Consider the following 14,151-nt stretch of genomic DNA (forward strand, 5'->3'; position numbering starts at 1 on the left):
TGGCTCGAACCCTCCCCTGCCAGCCCTCCCCACCCACAGGGACTGGGAGCCGGGTCCTCTCCCAGCACACCCCACAAGAACACCCACAGAGGCAGGACGGGGTGCCGCTGACAAGACCACTGGCTGTTTTATCCGGGGGGGGGGGGGGGGGGTGGGAAACGTGAGGATCGTTATCTTCACACTCCAGAAGAGCCTGGGCATCCACCATCCACCAGCACACCTCACGGAATCACGGAATGGTTTGGGCTGGAAGGATCACCCAGTCCCAACTCCCCTGCCGTGGGCAGGGACACCCACAAACCTCAACCCCCTGGGCTGGGGGTCAAGGAGAACGCTTTCCCCGGAGAGCTCCCCCCGCCAGCGGGCAGGCTCCATGGCCAAGGAGAGACCTCCCGCGCCCCCTCCCCACGGGGCACCTCCGCCCTGAGCCCCCCCCCCCGCGCCCCGGGGCCGGCCGAGCGGCGATAGTCACCCCTGGCCAGGCGGTCCCTGGTGTAGCAGTAGGCCAGCGCGGCGACGAGGCCGGGCACGGCGGCTCCCGGGGGGCAGCTCCTCTCTCCGCTCCGACGCCCGCCGGGGTCTCCTCCGCGACGGCAGCACCGCTCAGCACCCGGGGGCGGCGGCACCGGCTCTGCGAGCGGCGCCCCGGGGCCGGTCAGGACGGTGCTTTGCGGCCCGGGAGGGGGGGTCCGCAGCGGGGCCGGGCCCTGCGGTGTGGGGGTCCCCACTGGGCCTGGCCCCGTGTCTACGGGGGTGCTCCCGGGGCCGGGCCCCGCCGCTACGGGGGAGCCCCCCGGGCCCCGCTGCCGCCCCCCGCCGCCCGGGCCCGGCCATGGCAGCCCCTCGCTCGCTGGCGCCGGCGGCGGCGGCGCGGGCTCGCTGCGCTCCCTGGCGGCCGCCGCCACCAGCAGCCGCGGCCCCGCGCTCGCCGCCCCCTCAGCCCCGTAGGCCGCCCGCGACGGCGACAACCACGGCCGCGGCCGGAGAAGCCACGCCAGCCCCGGCAGCGACGGGCGGGCCGCCAGGGAGGTCAGCATGGTCCCGGCACCACGCCGCTCGCACCGCCCCCCCCCCCCGCGCCGCTGATACCGGCGAAACAAGATGGCGGCCGCCGGCAGCCCGGCGAGGGCAGAGCGGCGGCGCGGGGGAGGAGCGCAAGGCCTGCTGGGAGCTGTAGTCCCCGCTGCCGCCCTCGCCGCGTTGCCGCCGCCGCCGCGGACTACAGCCCCCAGGGGGCGCCGCGGCACGGCCCGCCCGCCCGGGGCATGCCGGGAAGCGGCGGCCGGGCCCGGCGCTGAGGGCGAGGCGGGGCCGCGGGTTCGAGACCCGGCCGGGCGTGCGCGCGCGTGCTCGCACGGCTGGGCACACGCGTGTGCGCGCACACACACGCGCGCACACGCGCACGCATGCGCACACGCGCGCACACATGCGCGCACACAAACGCGCGCACACAAACGCGCACACACGCGCACACGCGCGCACACACACGCGCTCACACGCGTGCACAAACGCGTGTGCACACACGCGGGTGCAGTGGCACACATGCACGCGCAGCGCACGCACACACGTGCACTCGCACACGTATGCACGCACACACGTGTGCGCAAACACGTGCACTTGTGCACGCACGCACAGATGCGCAGGCGTGCACGCAGACACGTGCGCTTGCAAACGTGCACGCCCACATGGATCACACATGCATATGCACACGCACGCACTCGCGTGCGTGCACACGCGTAGGCACTTGCACACGCTTGCACGCATGTGCGCGTGGGAGCTCACACATACCTGTGTCCACACACATGCACTTATGCACACACGCACACTCTTCTGTGTACTCACGTGCAGCCGTGCGCACACACGTGCACACACACGTGCACACGCGTGAACACACGCCGCAGGCCCTGCGGGAGCCCTTTGCACCCCTGCGCAGCGCTTGCACGCGCACAGGCGCTCCGTGCCCTGGGAAATCCCGCGTGCACCCAGGGCTGAGCAGCATCCGGGCAGGGCATCAGCGCACACGCGTGTGCACGTGTCTGTGTGTCTGTGTGTGCGTGCAGGTGTCTGTGTGTGCGAGTCACATGTGTGTGTGTGTGCGCGTGCGTGCACGTCCTGGCAGGAGGCACCACGCACGGGCGGTGCAGACCCACGGGCATCCCGTGCCCGTGGCACCGTGCCCAGCTTTGGTCACAGCTGCGTGCCCAGGGCTTTGCCCCCCCCAACCTGGGCACGGATCCAGCAGACACCTCCACCCCTCCGCCCTTGGATGCCATCCCCAAAAACGCATCACAATGCCCCAAAAACGCATCAAGATGCCCCAAAAAGGCACCGGGGTTTGCCAGGGGGCTGCGGCTGCCCGCGCTCCCCGTGCCTGCGTGTCCCAGCGGCGACTGGCACCGTTGGGCATCACGCACTGGCACTTGGGTGCTGTAACGAGCTCCAACCGGCCCCAGTGCCCGACCCGGCTCGAACCGGGTTGTTAAGTTGTGGTTTTAGGAAGAAAAATTAAAAGTTGTCCAAAAATGGGGTTTATTGAGAAGAATTGGGTTTGTCGCACGCGTTATTTGGTATTTGCTTTCTGCCCCTGGAGAAGAGCTGAACGCAGGGCTCATGCTGGGCGCCGCTGGGCCAAGCTGTGCTGAGCCATGCTGGGCTGTGCCAGGCTGTGCCAAGTCATGCCGAGCCATGCTGGGCTGTGCCCAGCTGTGCCAAGCTGTGCCAGGCTGTGCTGAGCCATGCCGAGCTGTGCCGGGCCGTGCTGTGCTGGACCGTGCCGTGCTGGGCCGTGCCAAGTTGTGCCAGGCCATGCCGAGCTGTGCCAGGCTGTGCCGAGCCGTGCCAAGCTGTACTGAGCTGTGCTGAGCCATGCCGAGCCGTGCTGGGCTGTGCCAGGCCGTACTGGGCCATGCCATGCCGTGCCAAGCCGTGCCAAGCCATGCCAAGCTGTGCTGTGCCGTGCCAAGCCGTTCCGGGCTGTGCCGGGCCGTGTCGTGCCGAGCCATGTCCAGCCATGCCAGGCTGTGCCAAGCCATGCTGACCCGAGCCGTGCCAAGCTGTGCTGGGCTGTGCTGAGCCATGCCGAGCCGTGCCGTGCTGTGCCGTGCCAAGCCATGCCAAGCCGTGCCAAGCCGAGCCATGCTGGGCTGTGCTGAGCCATGCCAAGCCGTGCCGTGCTGTGCCGTGCCAAGCCATGCCAAGCCATGCCGAGCTGTGCCATGCTGGCTGTGCTGAGCCATGCCAAGCCGTGCCGTGCTGTGCCGTGCCAAGCCATGCCAAGCCGTGCCAAGCCGTGCCGGAAAGGTCCAGGATGATCGCCGGAGCTCACTGATGACCGCGGCGGCGCAGCCTCCCGCAGGAACCCCGCCTCAGTGACGAGCTTTTAGAAACAACCCGCTGTTGGCACCTCTCTGCCAGCTCCCGGCTGCCGCCCCCCCTGTGCCCCCCACCTGCAGCCCTCGGCGCAGCGCGGGAGTGGCCAGAAATGGGCATTTCTGCACCGAGTTTTGGCCAGTCTGCATTGTGTGGTGGGAGCTGCCAGCGGCAGCCCGGTCCCCCCACTCCCCCCATCCCAGTTCCAGCTGGCACTGGTTCCCTCGCACCGTGCCCGGCATCCCGGCAGGATTTCTAGGCCCGCGGATGCCGTCTGCCCCGTTTTGGGCTGGGGCTGCGTGGAGCGTGGGGTGCACGGCAGGGCCTGTCTGGGGACATGGGTGTTCCCGCTCCCGAGGCTGGAATTCCCGGGGGGGTGGGATGTGGAGCCCGGCTGGGAAAGGCTGCGGGGTGGTGGCACCCGTTCCGCTCGCCCGGGGACAGGGTGGGGGGGAAAACCCCGGGTTTCAGCAGCGGAGCAGAGATGAGGGTGGCTGGGGGGGCTGGGAGGGGGGACGAGGGGAAAGGGACCCCCCCCGCACCCGCGGCTGGGTGCCCAGTTTGCCTGCAGAATGGGGGGACACGCTCACTGGGCTGCCACCCACCGTGTGCCCGGCCACAGGGAGATGGTGGCGGTGCGGCTGCGGGGTCACGGAGCAGGGAGAGGGTCCCGGTCCCACCATGCCAGCACCCCCGGCCCCTTCGTCCCCTTTCCGAGGGGGTGCTTCGAATCCGGGGAGGATGGGGAGCGGGGGGGGCCGGGGCTCGGTTGGCACCCTCTGCGGGCAGCGCCCGGGGCCCTGGAAGGAGAGGCAGGGATGGGGTGTGGGACGGTGCGAGTGTGCCTGGGTGAGAGTGCAAGCACTCGTGTGCGAGCACCCAGGTCTGTGTGTGCAGGCAGGCACGTGTGCGTGCACCCGCGTGCACGTGTGCAGGCAGGGACGTGTGTGTGCACCCATGCACGTGCACTCCTGTGCAATGTGCAAGTGTGGGACGTGTGTGTGCACCCGTGTGCATGCACTCATGTCTGTGTGTGCAGGCAGGGATGTGTGTGTGCATCCATGCACGTGCACTCCTGTGCTACGTGCAGGTGTGGGAATTGTGTGTGCAACTACAAGCGTGCACCCATGCATGTGTGTGTGAGCAGAGACGTGTGTGCACCCATGTGTGTGCACCCACGTCTGTGCACGCAGGCAGGAATGTGTGTGTGCACCCATGTGCATGTGTGCAGGCAGGGACGTGTGTGTGCACCCATGCACGTGCACTCCTGTGCAATGTGCAAGTGTGGGATGTGTGTGTGCACCTACAAGCGTGCACCCATGCATGTGTGTGCAAGCAGAGACGTGCGTGTGCACCCATGTGTGTGCACCTTGTGCTATGTGCAGGTGTGGCACATGTGTGTGCACTCGTGTGCACGTGTGCAGGCAGGGACGTGTGTGTGCACCCATGCACGTGCACTCCTGTGCTACGTGCAGGTGTGGGAACTGTGTGTGCACCTACAAGCGTGCACCCATGCATGTGTGTGCAAGCAGAGACGTGTGTGCACCCACGTCTGTGCACGCAGGCAGAGATGTGTGTGTGCACCCATGCACGTGCACTCCTCTGCAATGTGCACGCGTGGGACGTGTGTGTGCACTCGTGTGCACATGTGCAGGCAGGGATGTGTGTGTGTACCCATGCACGTGCACTCCTGTGCAATGTGCAAGTGTGGGACACGTGTGTGCACCTACAAGCGTGCACCCATGCATGTGCACCTACAAGTGTGCACCCATGCATGTGTGTGCAAGCAGAGACATGCGTGTGCACCCATGTGTGTGCACCCACGTCTGTGCACGCAGGCACCCACCCTGTGCTACGTGCAGGTGTGGGACGTGTGTGCACCTGAGCGTGTGCACCCCTGCATGCGTGTGCAGGCCGGCACACGCGTGTGCACCCGTGTGCGTGCACCCACGCCTGTGTGCAGGTGGGGGGGCGTGTGCACACGCAGGCCGGGCGTGCAAGGGGTGTGCACGGGTGTGTGTGTGTGCACAGTGCGGGTGTCTGTGCACGGCAAACAGCCGTGCGCACCTGTTCCCCCCTTCCCCCCCCGGCCTCTCACCCCCCGGGCTTTCCCCCTCCCCTCCCCTCCCCTCCCCTCCCCTCTCCCCCCGGTGCTCCCGGTGCCCCCCCCGGGCTTTCCCCCTCCCCTCCGGTGCTCCCGGTGACCCCTCGGGCTTTCCCCCTCCCCCCCGGTGCTCCCCCCGGGTTTTTCCCCTCCCCCCCGGCCTCTCACCCCCCCGGGCTTTCCCCCTCCCCTCCCCTCTCCCCCCGGTGCTCCCGGTGCCCCCCCCCTTCCCCGGGCTTTCCCCCTCCCCTCCCCTCTCCCCCCGGTGCTCCCGGTGCCTCCCCCTCCCCCGGGCTTTCCCCTTCCCCCCCTCCCCGGTGCTCCCGGTTCCCCCGCCCCGGGTTTTCCCCCTCCCCCCCGGGCCCGCCTCCGGGCTCCCCGCCCCCCCCGGCACCCCCGGGCCGCCGGTTCCGCCCCGCCCCGCCCCGGCCCATCGCGCACCGCGCACCGGGCGGCGCCGCGCACCGGGGATGCGGCCGCCGCCGTAGGGGCCGCCGCCAGCCGCGGCACCGGCAGCGGGACCGGGACCGGCGTGCGGTGTATGTGCGTGGCGGCGGCGGCGGCGGCGGTGGGGGGGGCTGTCGCGGGGCCATGTCCGGTCGCGACAGCGTGCAGATCCCCGACGACCGGGACTTCGGGGCGTTCCGGGCGGAGTGCGAGTCGGAGCGCGGCTGGAGCCTGACCTACAGCAAGGGGGGGGTGGCCGTGTGGGTGCAGCTGCTGGAGCCCGAGCGCTCCCTCCACAAGATCAAGGTGAGCCCCCACCGGGCACCGGGCACCGGGCAGCCGGGGGGACCCCGCGGCGCGGAGGGAGCGCCGAGCCCGGGGGGTGGTGGAGACCGTAGGGCTGGGGGTGCTGGAGGTCGGCGAGGATGCGCTGGAGGGGGAGCTGGGGGCAAGTGGGGACCTGGGGGTGATGCAGCACCCTGGGGGGTGCGGGGACCGTGGGTGCAAGCGGGGGTCCCGTGGCAGGTGGGGTCCCTGGGGGGAGTGGGGACGGTGGGTGCAAGCAGGGGTCCCGTGGCAGGTGGGGGCCCTGGGGTGATGCAGCACCCCGGGGTGAGCGGGGACCTTGAGGGTGAGCGGGGGACCCCAGGAGTTCGTGGGGACTCTGGGGCAAACAGGGACCTGGGACAAGCCAGCACCCTGGGGGAAAGCAAGGACCCTGGGGTGAGCGGGAAGTGTGGGTGCAGGCAGGAATCCCGTGGTGAGTGGGGATCCTGGGGTGATGCAGCACCTTGGGGGGAGTGGGGACCCCAGGGGTTGGTGGGGACCCTGGGGCAAGCGGGGACCTGGGATGAGCCAGCACCTTGGTGCTGGGGGGCCCCGGGGGAAAGCGAGGACACTGGGCTGAGCTGGCACCCAAGGGTGAACAGGGACCGTGGGTGCAAGCAGGAATCTGGTATCAAGTGGGGACGCATGGGCGATGCAGCACCCTGGGGTGAGCGGGGACCCCAGGGGTTAGCGGGGGTCCCGTGGCAAGTGGGGACCCTCAGGCGATACAGCACCCTGGGGCAAGCGGGGACTTGGCCGCGCTGGCACCCTGTTGCGAACAGGGACCCCAGGACAAGTGGGGTCCCGGGCGAGCTGGCACCCACATACGAGAGGGGACCCTGGGGTGAGTGGGGACCCCAGGAGGAGCAAGACCCGGGGGGTGAGCTGGCACTCTGGGATGAGCGGGGACAAGTAGGGCCTGCTGGGAACAAGAGGGGTGCACAGGAGTGACTGGGGGCTCACCCAGGGACCCCCAGGAGTGTGGGACTTTGGGGCCTCGGTGCCGCCTGTGCCCCCCTCCCTGGCCCTTGGCACGCCCCCCAGCTCGCTGCACGGAGAGACGTGGCTGGGGGCTGCTCTGGGCTGTCCCCTCGCCCCGCAGCACCCCCTCTCCTCCGGCACACACCGGAGCTCCCCGGGTGCCCGCTGCGTCCTGCAACGAGTCCTGTCCCTCCCCGGTGCCAGTTTGCCGGGCTGGCACAGACTGGTGCGTGCTCGTCCTGGCTCGTCCCTTCGGAAAAGCGTTAGCGGGCACCAGGAACCAACGGGAAAACTCGGGACAGGAGCAGCGTCAGGCTGGGGCTGCCGGTGGCCAAAGGCCACTGTGCCACGCTGGAGCCTCCGGCTGGCTCTGCAGGGCTGGCTGGCATCACCGTCTCCGCTGGCACCGCCGCCAACCTTTCCCCGGTGCCATGGCTTCTGTCGTCCTCGCCGCCGTGCCGAGGCCTGGCAGGCGCTGGCAGCAGCCCGCTGGGCATGGCGGCAGCCCCGCGGGGTCGGCGGCGGCGGCGTTGGCAGCGGCGTTGGCGGCGCGGCCTGCTCGCTCTGCAGCAGCCGCGCAAACAAGCGACGCCGGCAGCGCCGGGGGAACCTGTCCCTGGGGTGGTGGCGGTGGCGGGAGCCCCGGCCGTGCCCGGCTCTCGCCGCGCCTGCGCCTGCTGGGAAATCTCCCCCGGTTGCTCCCCGGTGCCAGGCGGTCGCCGGCGTGGCGTGGCGGGGCCGCGGCGGCGTGTTTGGTGTGTTTGGGCTGCGCTGACCCGGGGGCAAGTCCCAGCTGTGCTCCGCTGGCACCGGCCTGCGGTGCCATGGCAGCGAGTCCTGGGGGTGCGGGGGCTCCCCCAGTGCCACCGCAGCGGGACGCGGAGCACCCGTCCCCGTGGGGCTGGGCACCTCTCCGGCCGCGCTGGCATAGGCACAGTGCTGTGGGGCACCGCGTCCTGACCCCCCACGCCGAGCCCCCCCGTGCCCCCCAGCCCAGCTCTTGGGGTGTTGGCACATCCCAAAAGGTCTGCGGTGGGACCGGGGTGCAGCCGCTCGGGTGCAGGGGAGGGCACGGCGGGGGGGCGGTGCGTCCGTCCCTGCCCGTCCTGGCAATCCCGGTGTGCCACGTGTGCCACAGACGGGATATCCTGGCACGGGGCGCTCCTGCCACGGGGTGGTCGGTACCTGAAGCCACCCCTCGCCCGGGGGGGGGGGGGGTCCCCGAGCCACAGCAGCACCCCAGGGCCACGGCACCGCGGCCCCTCGCTCTCCGTGCCAGGGGAGCCCGGGCTCGCGGTGCTGCTCGGTGACACCCCGTCGAGGAGACCCCGAAAGGCCGAGTTGTCCCGGGTGGGGGGGTCCTCTCCCCCCTTCGCTCCCCAAAGCCTTTGCCCCCCCCATCCCAGCCCCCCCCCAGCACCCTCCTGGCTGGATTGTGCCGGGTGTTTCCATACTGGTGTCATGCGTGTGCCACCAGCACCGCGCTGCCCCGGGTGGGTATTGGGGACCATGGTGGGGGGGAGGGGGTGTCCCTGTGCCCCCCCTGCCTGGTCCCCAGCAGCACCCAGCACCTCCCACCCAGGGCAGGATGCTCCTGCTGGATTTCATACCGGCCGGCGAGGCGGCCACCCCCCCTGGCACGCGTGGCGTCACCGGTGTGGCACAGAGCCCTGGAGCCGGGGTGTTTGCCCCCCCATGCCATGCCAGGGGGGCCGTGCCAGCCCCCGCAGCCTCCCCAGCGCTCTTTCCCTCGCCCTCCGCCCGCTCCCGCTGCTGCTTTGTCATTAAGTGGCACCCGAAGGTCTCGCCCTGCTCCGTCCTCCCCCACCCCCCCTCCCCGCCCCCCCATTAGGATGCAGCTCTCGTCTAACCTGTTTGCTGGAGGCTGGAAACCAGTTTGTGCCACCGGGACCAGACACAACCCGGGGCTGATTCAGCGGTGGGACACTGGGATTCGGCAGCCTCCGCGCTGCCCCGCAACCGTCGCGGTGCCCGAGATGGCTGCGGGATGGGGGACCCCCTGGCTGGGGACATCCCCCCTGCCCACCGCAGCGACCCGTGTCCCCCCGGGGAGACGCTGCCCATGGGAACGGGCTGCTCCGAAGGGGTGCCCGGGAGCCATCCCGTGGGAATTACTGGGAGAGGGCCGGAGCTTTGCCGGAGCCACCGGCATGGAGGGCTCTGGGATGCGGGCGCCGACCATCCCGGTGCCCGATCACCGGTGGTGGCACTGAACCTCCGGGCCACAGGGCAGATCTTCTCTTTAATTGACGACCCGCGTGGCCGCCGGCGCTGCCGGCACCAGGCGCCATGTGCCACTGGTGCCAGTGACGCCGCTGGCAAAGCCAGGGCTCGGTGGCGGTGTCAGCCCCCCCAAAGACCTGGGGCAGTGGGTTGAGGGGACCCCGGAGGACCCTCAGTCCCCAGCCACCTGGGTGGCCTCTGCCAGCGTGTCCCCATGGTGGCCACAGCCCCCCAAGCAGAGGGGGGGTCTCCCCGTTGGATCTGCTCCTGTCCCGCAGCCTGGCACGCCGTCAGGTGTCCCCCCGTGTCCGGCACAGCCGCGGCCCCGGGGACTTCTGGTGCCAGCCACGCCGGTGTGGGCACTGTCAGCCCCCATCCTGGCACAGAGCTGCCCCCCGAGCCCCTTCCCCACAAAACCCAGGGCAGAGCCCCTCGCACCCATTGCCTTCTCCCTCCTCCTCTTGGTCTTGCTTCCTCCTCCTCCTCCTCGCCCCGTAGACGTCAGAGTCAATATTGACCCAGGGCTGGGGCGCAGGGTGCTCTGGACTCTTCCCGCCTGGCACCATCCCCGACGGCGGCGCCTGCTGCCGTACCCAGCCTGGCAGGGTGCCAGGGGTGCCTGGGTGGGGAGTGGGGGGTGTCCCTGGGGCTGTGCCCCCTGAAACCGCTTTGCAAGGCTGTCCCCTCACGGGTGTTGGGCCGAATGGAGGCTCACGTGGTGGGGCTGCGATGGGGGGGACGGGCTCTGTGGGATGGGGAACGGGTTCTGTGGGGTTGGGGACCAGATCCCTGAGGTGGGCGATGGGCTCCGTGGGGTGGGGGACGGGTTCTGTGGGGTTGGGGACCAGATCCATGGGGTTGGGGATGGGCTCCGTGGGGTGGGGGATGGGGACTGTGGGGTTGGGGACAGTCTCTATGGGGCTGGGGATGTGCTCTGTGGGGCAGGGATGGGTCCATGGGGTTAGGGATGGGCTCTATGGGGTTGGAGATGGGTTCTGTGGGGTTGGGGACAGGCTCTGTGGGGCAGGGATGGATCCGTGGGATGGGGACAGGCTCTGTGGGGCAGAAATGGGCTCTGTGGGGTTGGGGATGGGCTCCGTGGGGCAGGGCCGGGCTCCGTGGGGCAGAGACAGGCTCCATGGGGCAGGAATGGGCTCTGCGGGGTTGGGGATGGGCTCTGTGGGGCAGGGCCAGGCTCTGTGGGGCAGGAATGGATCTGTGGGATGGGGCCAGGCTCCGTGGGGCAGGAATGGGCTCTGCAGGGTTGGGGATGGGCTCCGTGGGGCAGGGCCAGGCTCCGTGGGGCAGGGATGGATTCATGGCGTGGGGCCAGGCTCCGCAGGTGCAGGATTTGGCGGTGCCAGCAGCAGGTGTGGGGCCCTGCCCCATTGCCGGGTGCTCCCACTGCCCGTGCCAGGCTCGGGGGTCTCCAGTGCCACCTGCTCCGGTGCAGCCGGCAGCTGCAGCCCCCCTACCCGTTTGCCTTGGGTTTGGGGGGGCCTGAGAGGAGACTCCCACCTAGGGGTCCCCACAGCTGCTCTCCTCACCGAGGGGGCCCCCATGACCACCCTGGGGGTGCCCCTGGCTGCCCCCACCCTGGTTTCTCAGCCGCCCCCCCCCTGCAGTGCAGGATGGAGTGCAAGGACGTGCCAGCCGAGACGCTCTACGACGTCCTGCATGACATCGAGTACCGCAAGAAGTGGGACACCAACGTCATCGAGACCTTCGACATCGGGAAGCTGACCGTCAACTCCGACGTGGGCTACTACGCCTGTGAGGAGGGGGCCAGGGGGGGTCCCCGGGCCGGGGGGGGGGGTCACGGCAGGGTTCAGCATCGGGGGTTTGGGGATGCCCGGGCATCACCGGATCGGGAAGGATTTGAGGGGCAGGCTTGGACCCCTGGAGGGGATGTCTGTGCTGGAGTGGGGAGGGGGTGTCTCACCCTGCTTGTCCCCCCCCCCAGGGAGGTGTCCCAAGCCCCTGAAGAACCGGGATGTCATCACGCTCCGCTCCTGGCTGCCCATGGGCACCGACTACATCATCATGAACTACTCCGTCAAGCACCCCGTGAGTCCTGGGAGAACTGGGGCAGGGGGGGCAGCCAGGGGTGGTGGGGGGCTGCTGGGGGGGGTCAGGACAGCCCTGCCTGCACTAGGGGCTTGTCTGTACCCCCTGCCATCGCTGCCCCCCCCTTGCAGAAGTACCCCCCCCGCAAGGACATGGTGCGAGCGGTCTCCATCCAGACGGGCTACCTGATCGAGGGGACGGGGGCCCAGAGCTGCACCATCACCTACCTGGCCCAGGTGGACCCCAAAGGTAAGGGGGGGGGGGGGGCACAACACCCCCCCGGGGCTCACACCCCCCCAGTCCTGCCCTCGTGCCCCTCGGGGACAGTCACCCTCCGGTTACGGGGCAGTCGGGAGCGGCGGTTAATAAATCGGGATGGGGGTTTGCCGGAGCCCGGAGGGGTTGGGGGGACTGGGGGGGCTCAGGGACAGGCAACAGCAGGCAGGGGGCAGGCAGGGGGGGCAGACGGGGGGCAGGCAGGGGTGCAGATGGGCAGGCAAGGGGCAGGGGTGCAGGCAGGGCAGAAGCTTTTTGGGCCCCTTCTCTCAAATTCATTCTTTTTTGGGGTAGGGGCGCCCAACACCCCAAAATAGCATTTTTTTTAAAAAAGTTTGCCAAGAAGCAAAGCTGCGGCGGCGGGTTGGGTCGCACCCCGATTTCCCTGGACTGTGTCCCCCCCCCCTCACCCTGTCCCCTCTCTGGGTGGGTGTCCCTCAGCCCCTCCTGTTGCCAAAGAGGGTGACTGGGGGATGCCAGGGGGTGCCAGGGGTGCCAGTCTCAGCCTGGCTCCTCCTTCCTCGGCAGGTTCCCTTCCCAAATGGGTGGTGAACAAATCCTCCCAGTTCCTGGCCCCCAAGGTGAGTCAACCACGCTGGATTTCGGGGTGTGGGGGGGTCCCCCTTTCCCCCAGCCCACCTCCCACCGACACCAGCCTTCATCCCAGGCGATGAAGAAGATGTACAAGGCTTGCCTCAAGTACCCCGAGTGGAAGCAGCGGCACGACCCCCACTTCAAGCCGTGGCTGTACCCCGAGCAGAGCCGCCTGCCCCCCCTCACCCTGGCAGAGCTGGCACTGCAGCACGCCGACTCGCTGGACAACATCGACGAGAGCTCGTTAGCCGAGGGCAAGGAGGAGCGCGGCGAGGCCAGCGACGACGACAGCGTCAACTGACCCCCCCTCCCCAGCCCCCGGCGGGGGGTTTGGACCCCCACTTCATCACCCACCCCCCTTATTGTCTTTTTTTCTTGTGCTTATGGCTCAGGGGCTGCCTGCCTCCCACCCCCCATCCCGAGCCCCAGTTGGGGGGAGCCTCGGGGTGGGGGGGTGCCCGGTGGCAGACCCCCGAGGTGGGTTGGGGGGGGCTTGGTGGTCTGCCTGTACCTCTGGGTGTGTAAAGGGGGTCTTTAGGGGCTCCTGGCATCTCCAGGGGGGTTTGGGGGGCTCCTGGCTTGTCCAAGCATGTAAGGGGATGGGGGTCCAGCACTCCGGCATGCTGCTGTGGGGGTCCCAGCACCTCCAGGCATGCTTGGGGGGGGTCCCAGACCTCCAGGCGTGCTGATGGGGGGGTCCCAGCACCTCCAGGCATGCTCGGGGGGGGGTCTTGGGGGTCTCACAGCACCTCCAGGCTCTGCATGGGGGATGTTGGGGAGCTCTTGGGACCTCCACGCATTTTGGGAGGACTTGGGGGGGGGGCTCTTGACATCTCCAGGTGTGCTGCAGGTCTTGGGGGGCTCCCAGCATCTTCAGGCATGTTGGGGGGGCTCCCAGCACCTCCAGATGTTCTGGGGGTCTCGGGGGGGCTCCGAGCATCTCCAGATGTTCTGGGGGTTTCCAGCACCTCCAGATATACTGGGAGGGACTTGGGGGTCTGCTGGCACCTCTGGGCATGCTGGGGGGTCTCTGGGAGTTCCTGCCCCCCCCTTTTCTAGGCGGGGGACCCCCAAGCTCGGTGTCTGAACACTTTCTACGCTAGAATTAGAGGCCTTGAATCGGGATTTTGGAGCTGTTCCTTGGCCGCACTCCCCCCCTCCCCCCTTTGCCTGGGGGGGGGGGGGTGGGGGGGGCGAGGGGAGGAGGGAGATTTTGTACCTTGTACCGGAGATGATTATTTAGGAATAAAACAAATAAATCCGGCGCTGGGGGGGTGACGTGGCCTCTCTGTCCTGCCGTGGCCCCCCCGGGAGCCCTCCCTGTCCCTGGCTCCCCGGTGGCCTTGGGTGGGGGGGTCCCTGGCCATGGTGGGTGCTGCTCACCCTTGGGATCCCCCATGCTGACCCCCCCGGAGCCACCGTGGGCCTTGGGTTGGGGGGTCCCAGGGGTCCCTGGCTATGGTGGGTGCTGCTCACCCTTGGGGTCCCCCATGCTGACCCCCCTGGAGCCATCGTGGGCTTTGGGCAGGGGGGACCCCCGGAGGATGGGGGGGTCTCTCGGCACTGGGGGGTGCCAGAGAGACCCCCTAAACCTAATTAGCAGTAGGCACTAATTAGGGACGAGGCCGCTGGCCCCATCCAGAGCAGTAACACCTGTCAAACCCCTCAACTGGGGCACAGCCCCCCAAAAAACACCCCCGGGAGTGGGGGGAGGGGGCACTGGGGGGGGTACATCCCCACCT

At 69.3% G+C, this 14,151-nt stretch overlaps 2 protein-coding genes across 2 annotated transcripts in view; one reads left to right on the top strand and one right to left on the bottom strand.

Annotated features, from left to right (window-relative positions):
* Nucleotides 1-1,037, bottom strand: part of CLPB (ClpB family mitochondrial disaggregase) — a 40,201-nt gene extending 39,164 nt beyond the window's left edge. The window contains exon 1 of the mRNA XM_086631059.1: nt 473-1,037. Within this exon, the coding sequence (XP_086487185.1) occupies nt 473-1,037 (565 nt within the window). The remainder of the gene's footprint in view (nt 1-472) is intronic.
* A 5,027-nt stretch (nt 1,038-6,064) lies between these two features.
* STARD10 (StAR related lipid transfer domain containing 10) lies at nt 6,065-12,710 on the top strand. The gene is made up of 6 exons (XM_086631061.1): nt 6,065-6,226; nt 11,098-11,245; nt 11,436-11,539; nt 11,671-11,788; nt 12,344-12,396; nt 12,483-12,710. Exons 1-6 carry the CDS (start codon nt 6,065-6,067, stop codon nt 12,708-12,710), a joined length of 813 nt encoding a protein of 270 aa, XP_086487187.1.
* Nucleotides 12,711-14,151: the final 1,441 nt, after the last annotated feature.

Source organism: Tauraco erythrolophus, unplaced genomic scaffold (genome assembly GCF_009769465.1).
Source record: "Tauraco erythrolophus isolate bTauEry1 unplaced genomic scaffold, bTauEry1.pri scaffold_79_arrow_ctg1, whole genome shotgun sequence".
Classification (NCBI taxonomy): Eukaryota; Metazoa; Chordata; class Aves; order Musophagiformes; family Musophagidae; genus Tauraco; species Tauraco erythrolophus.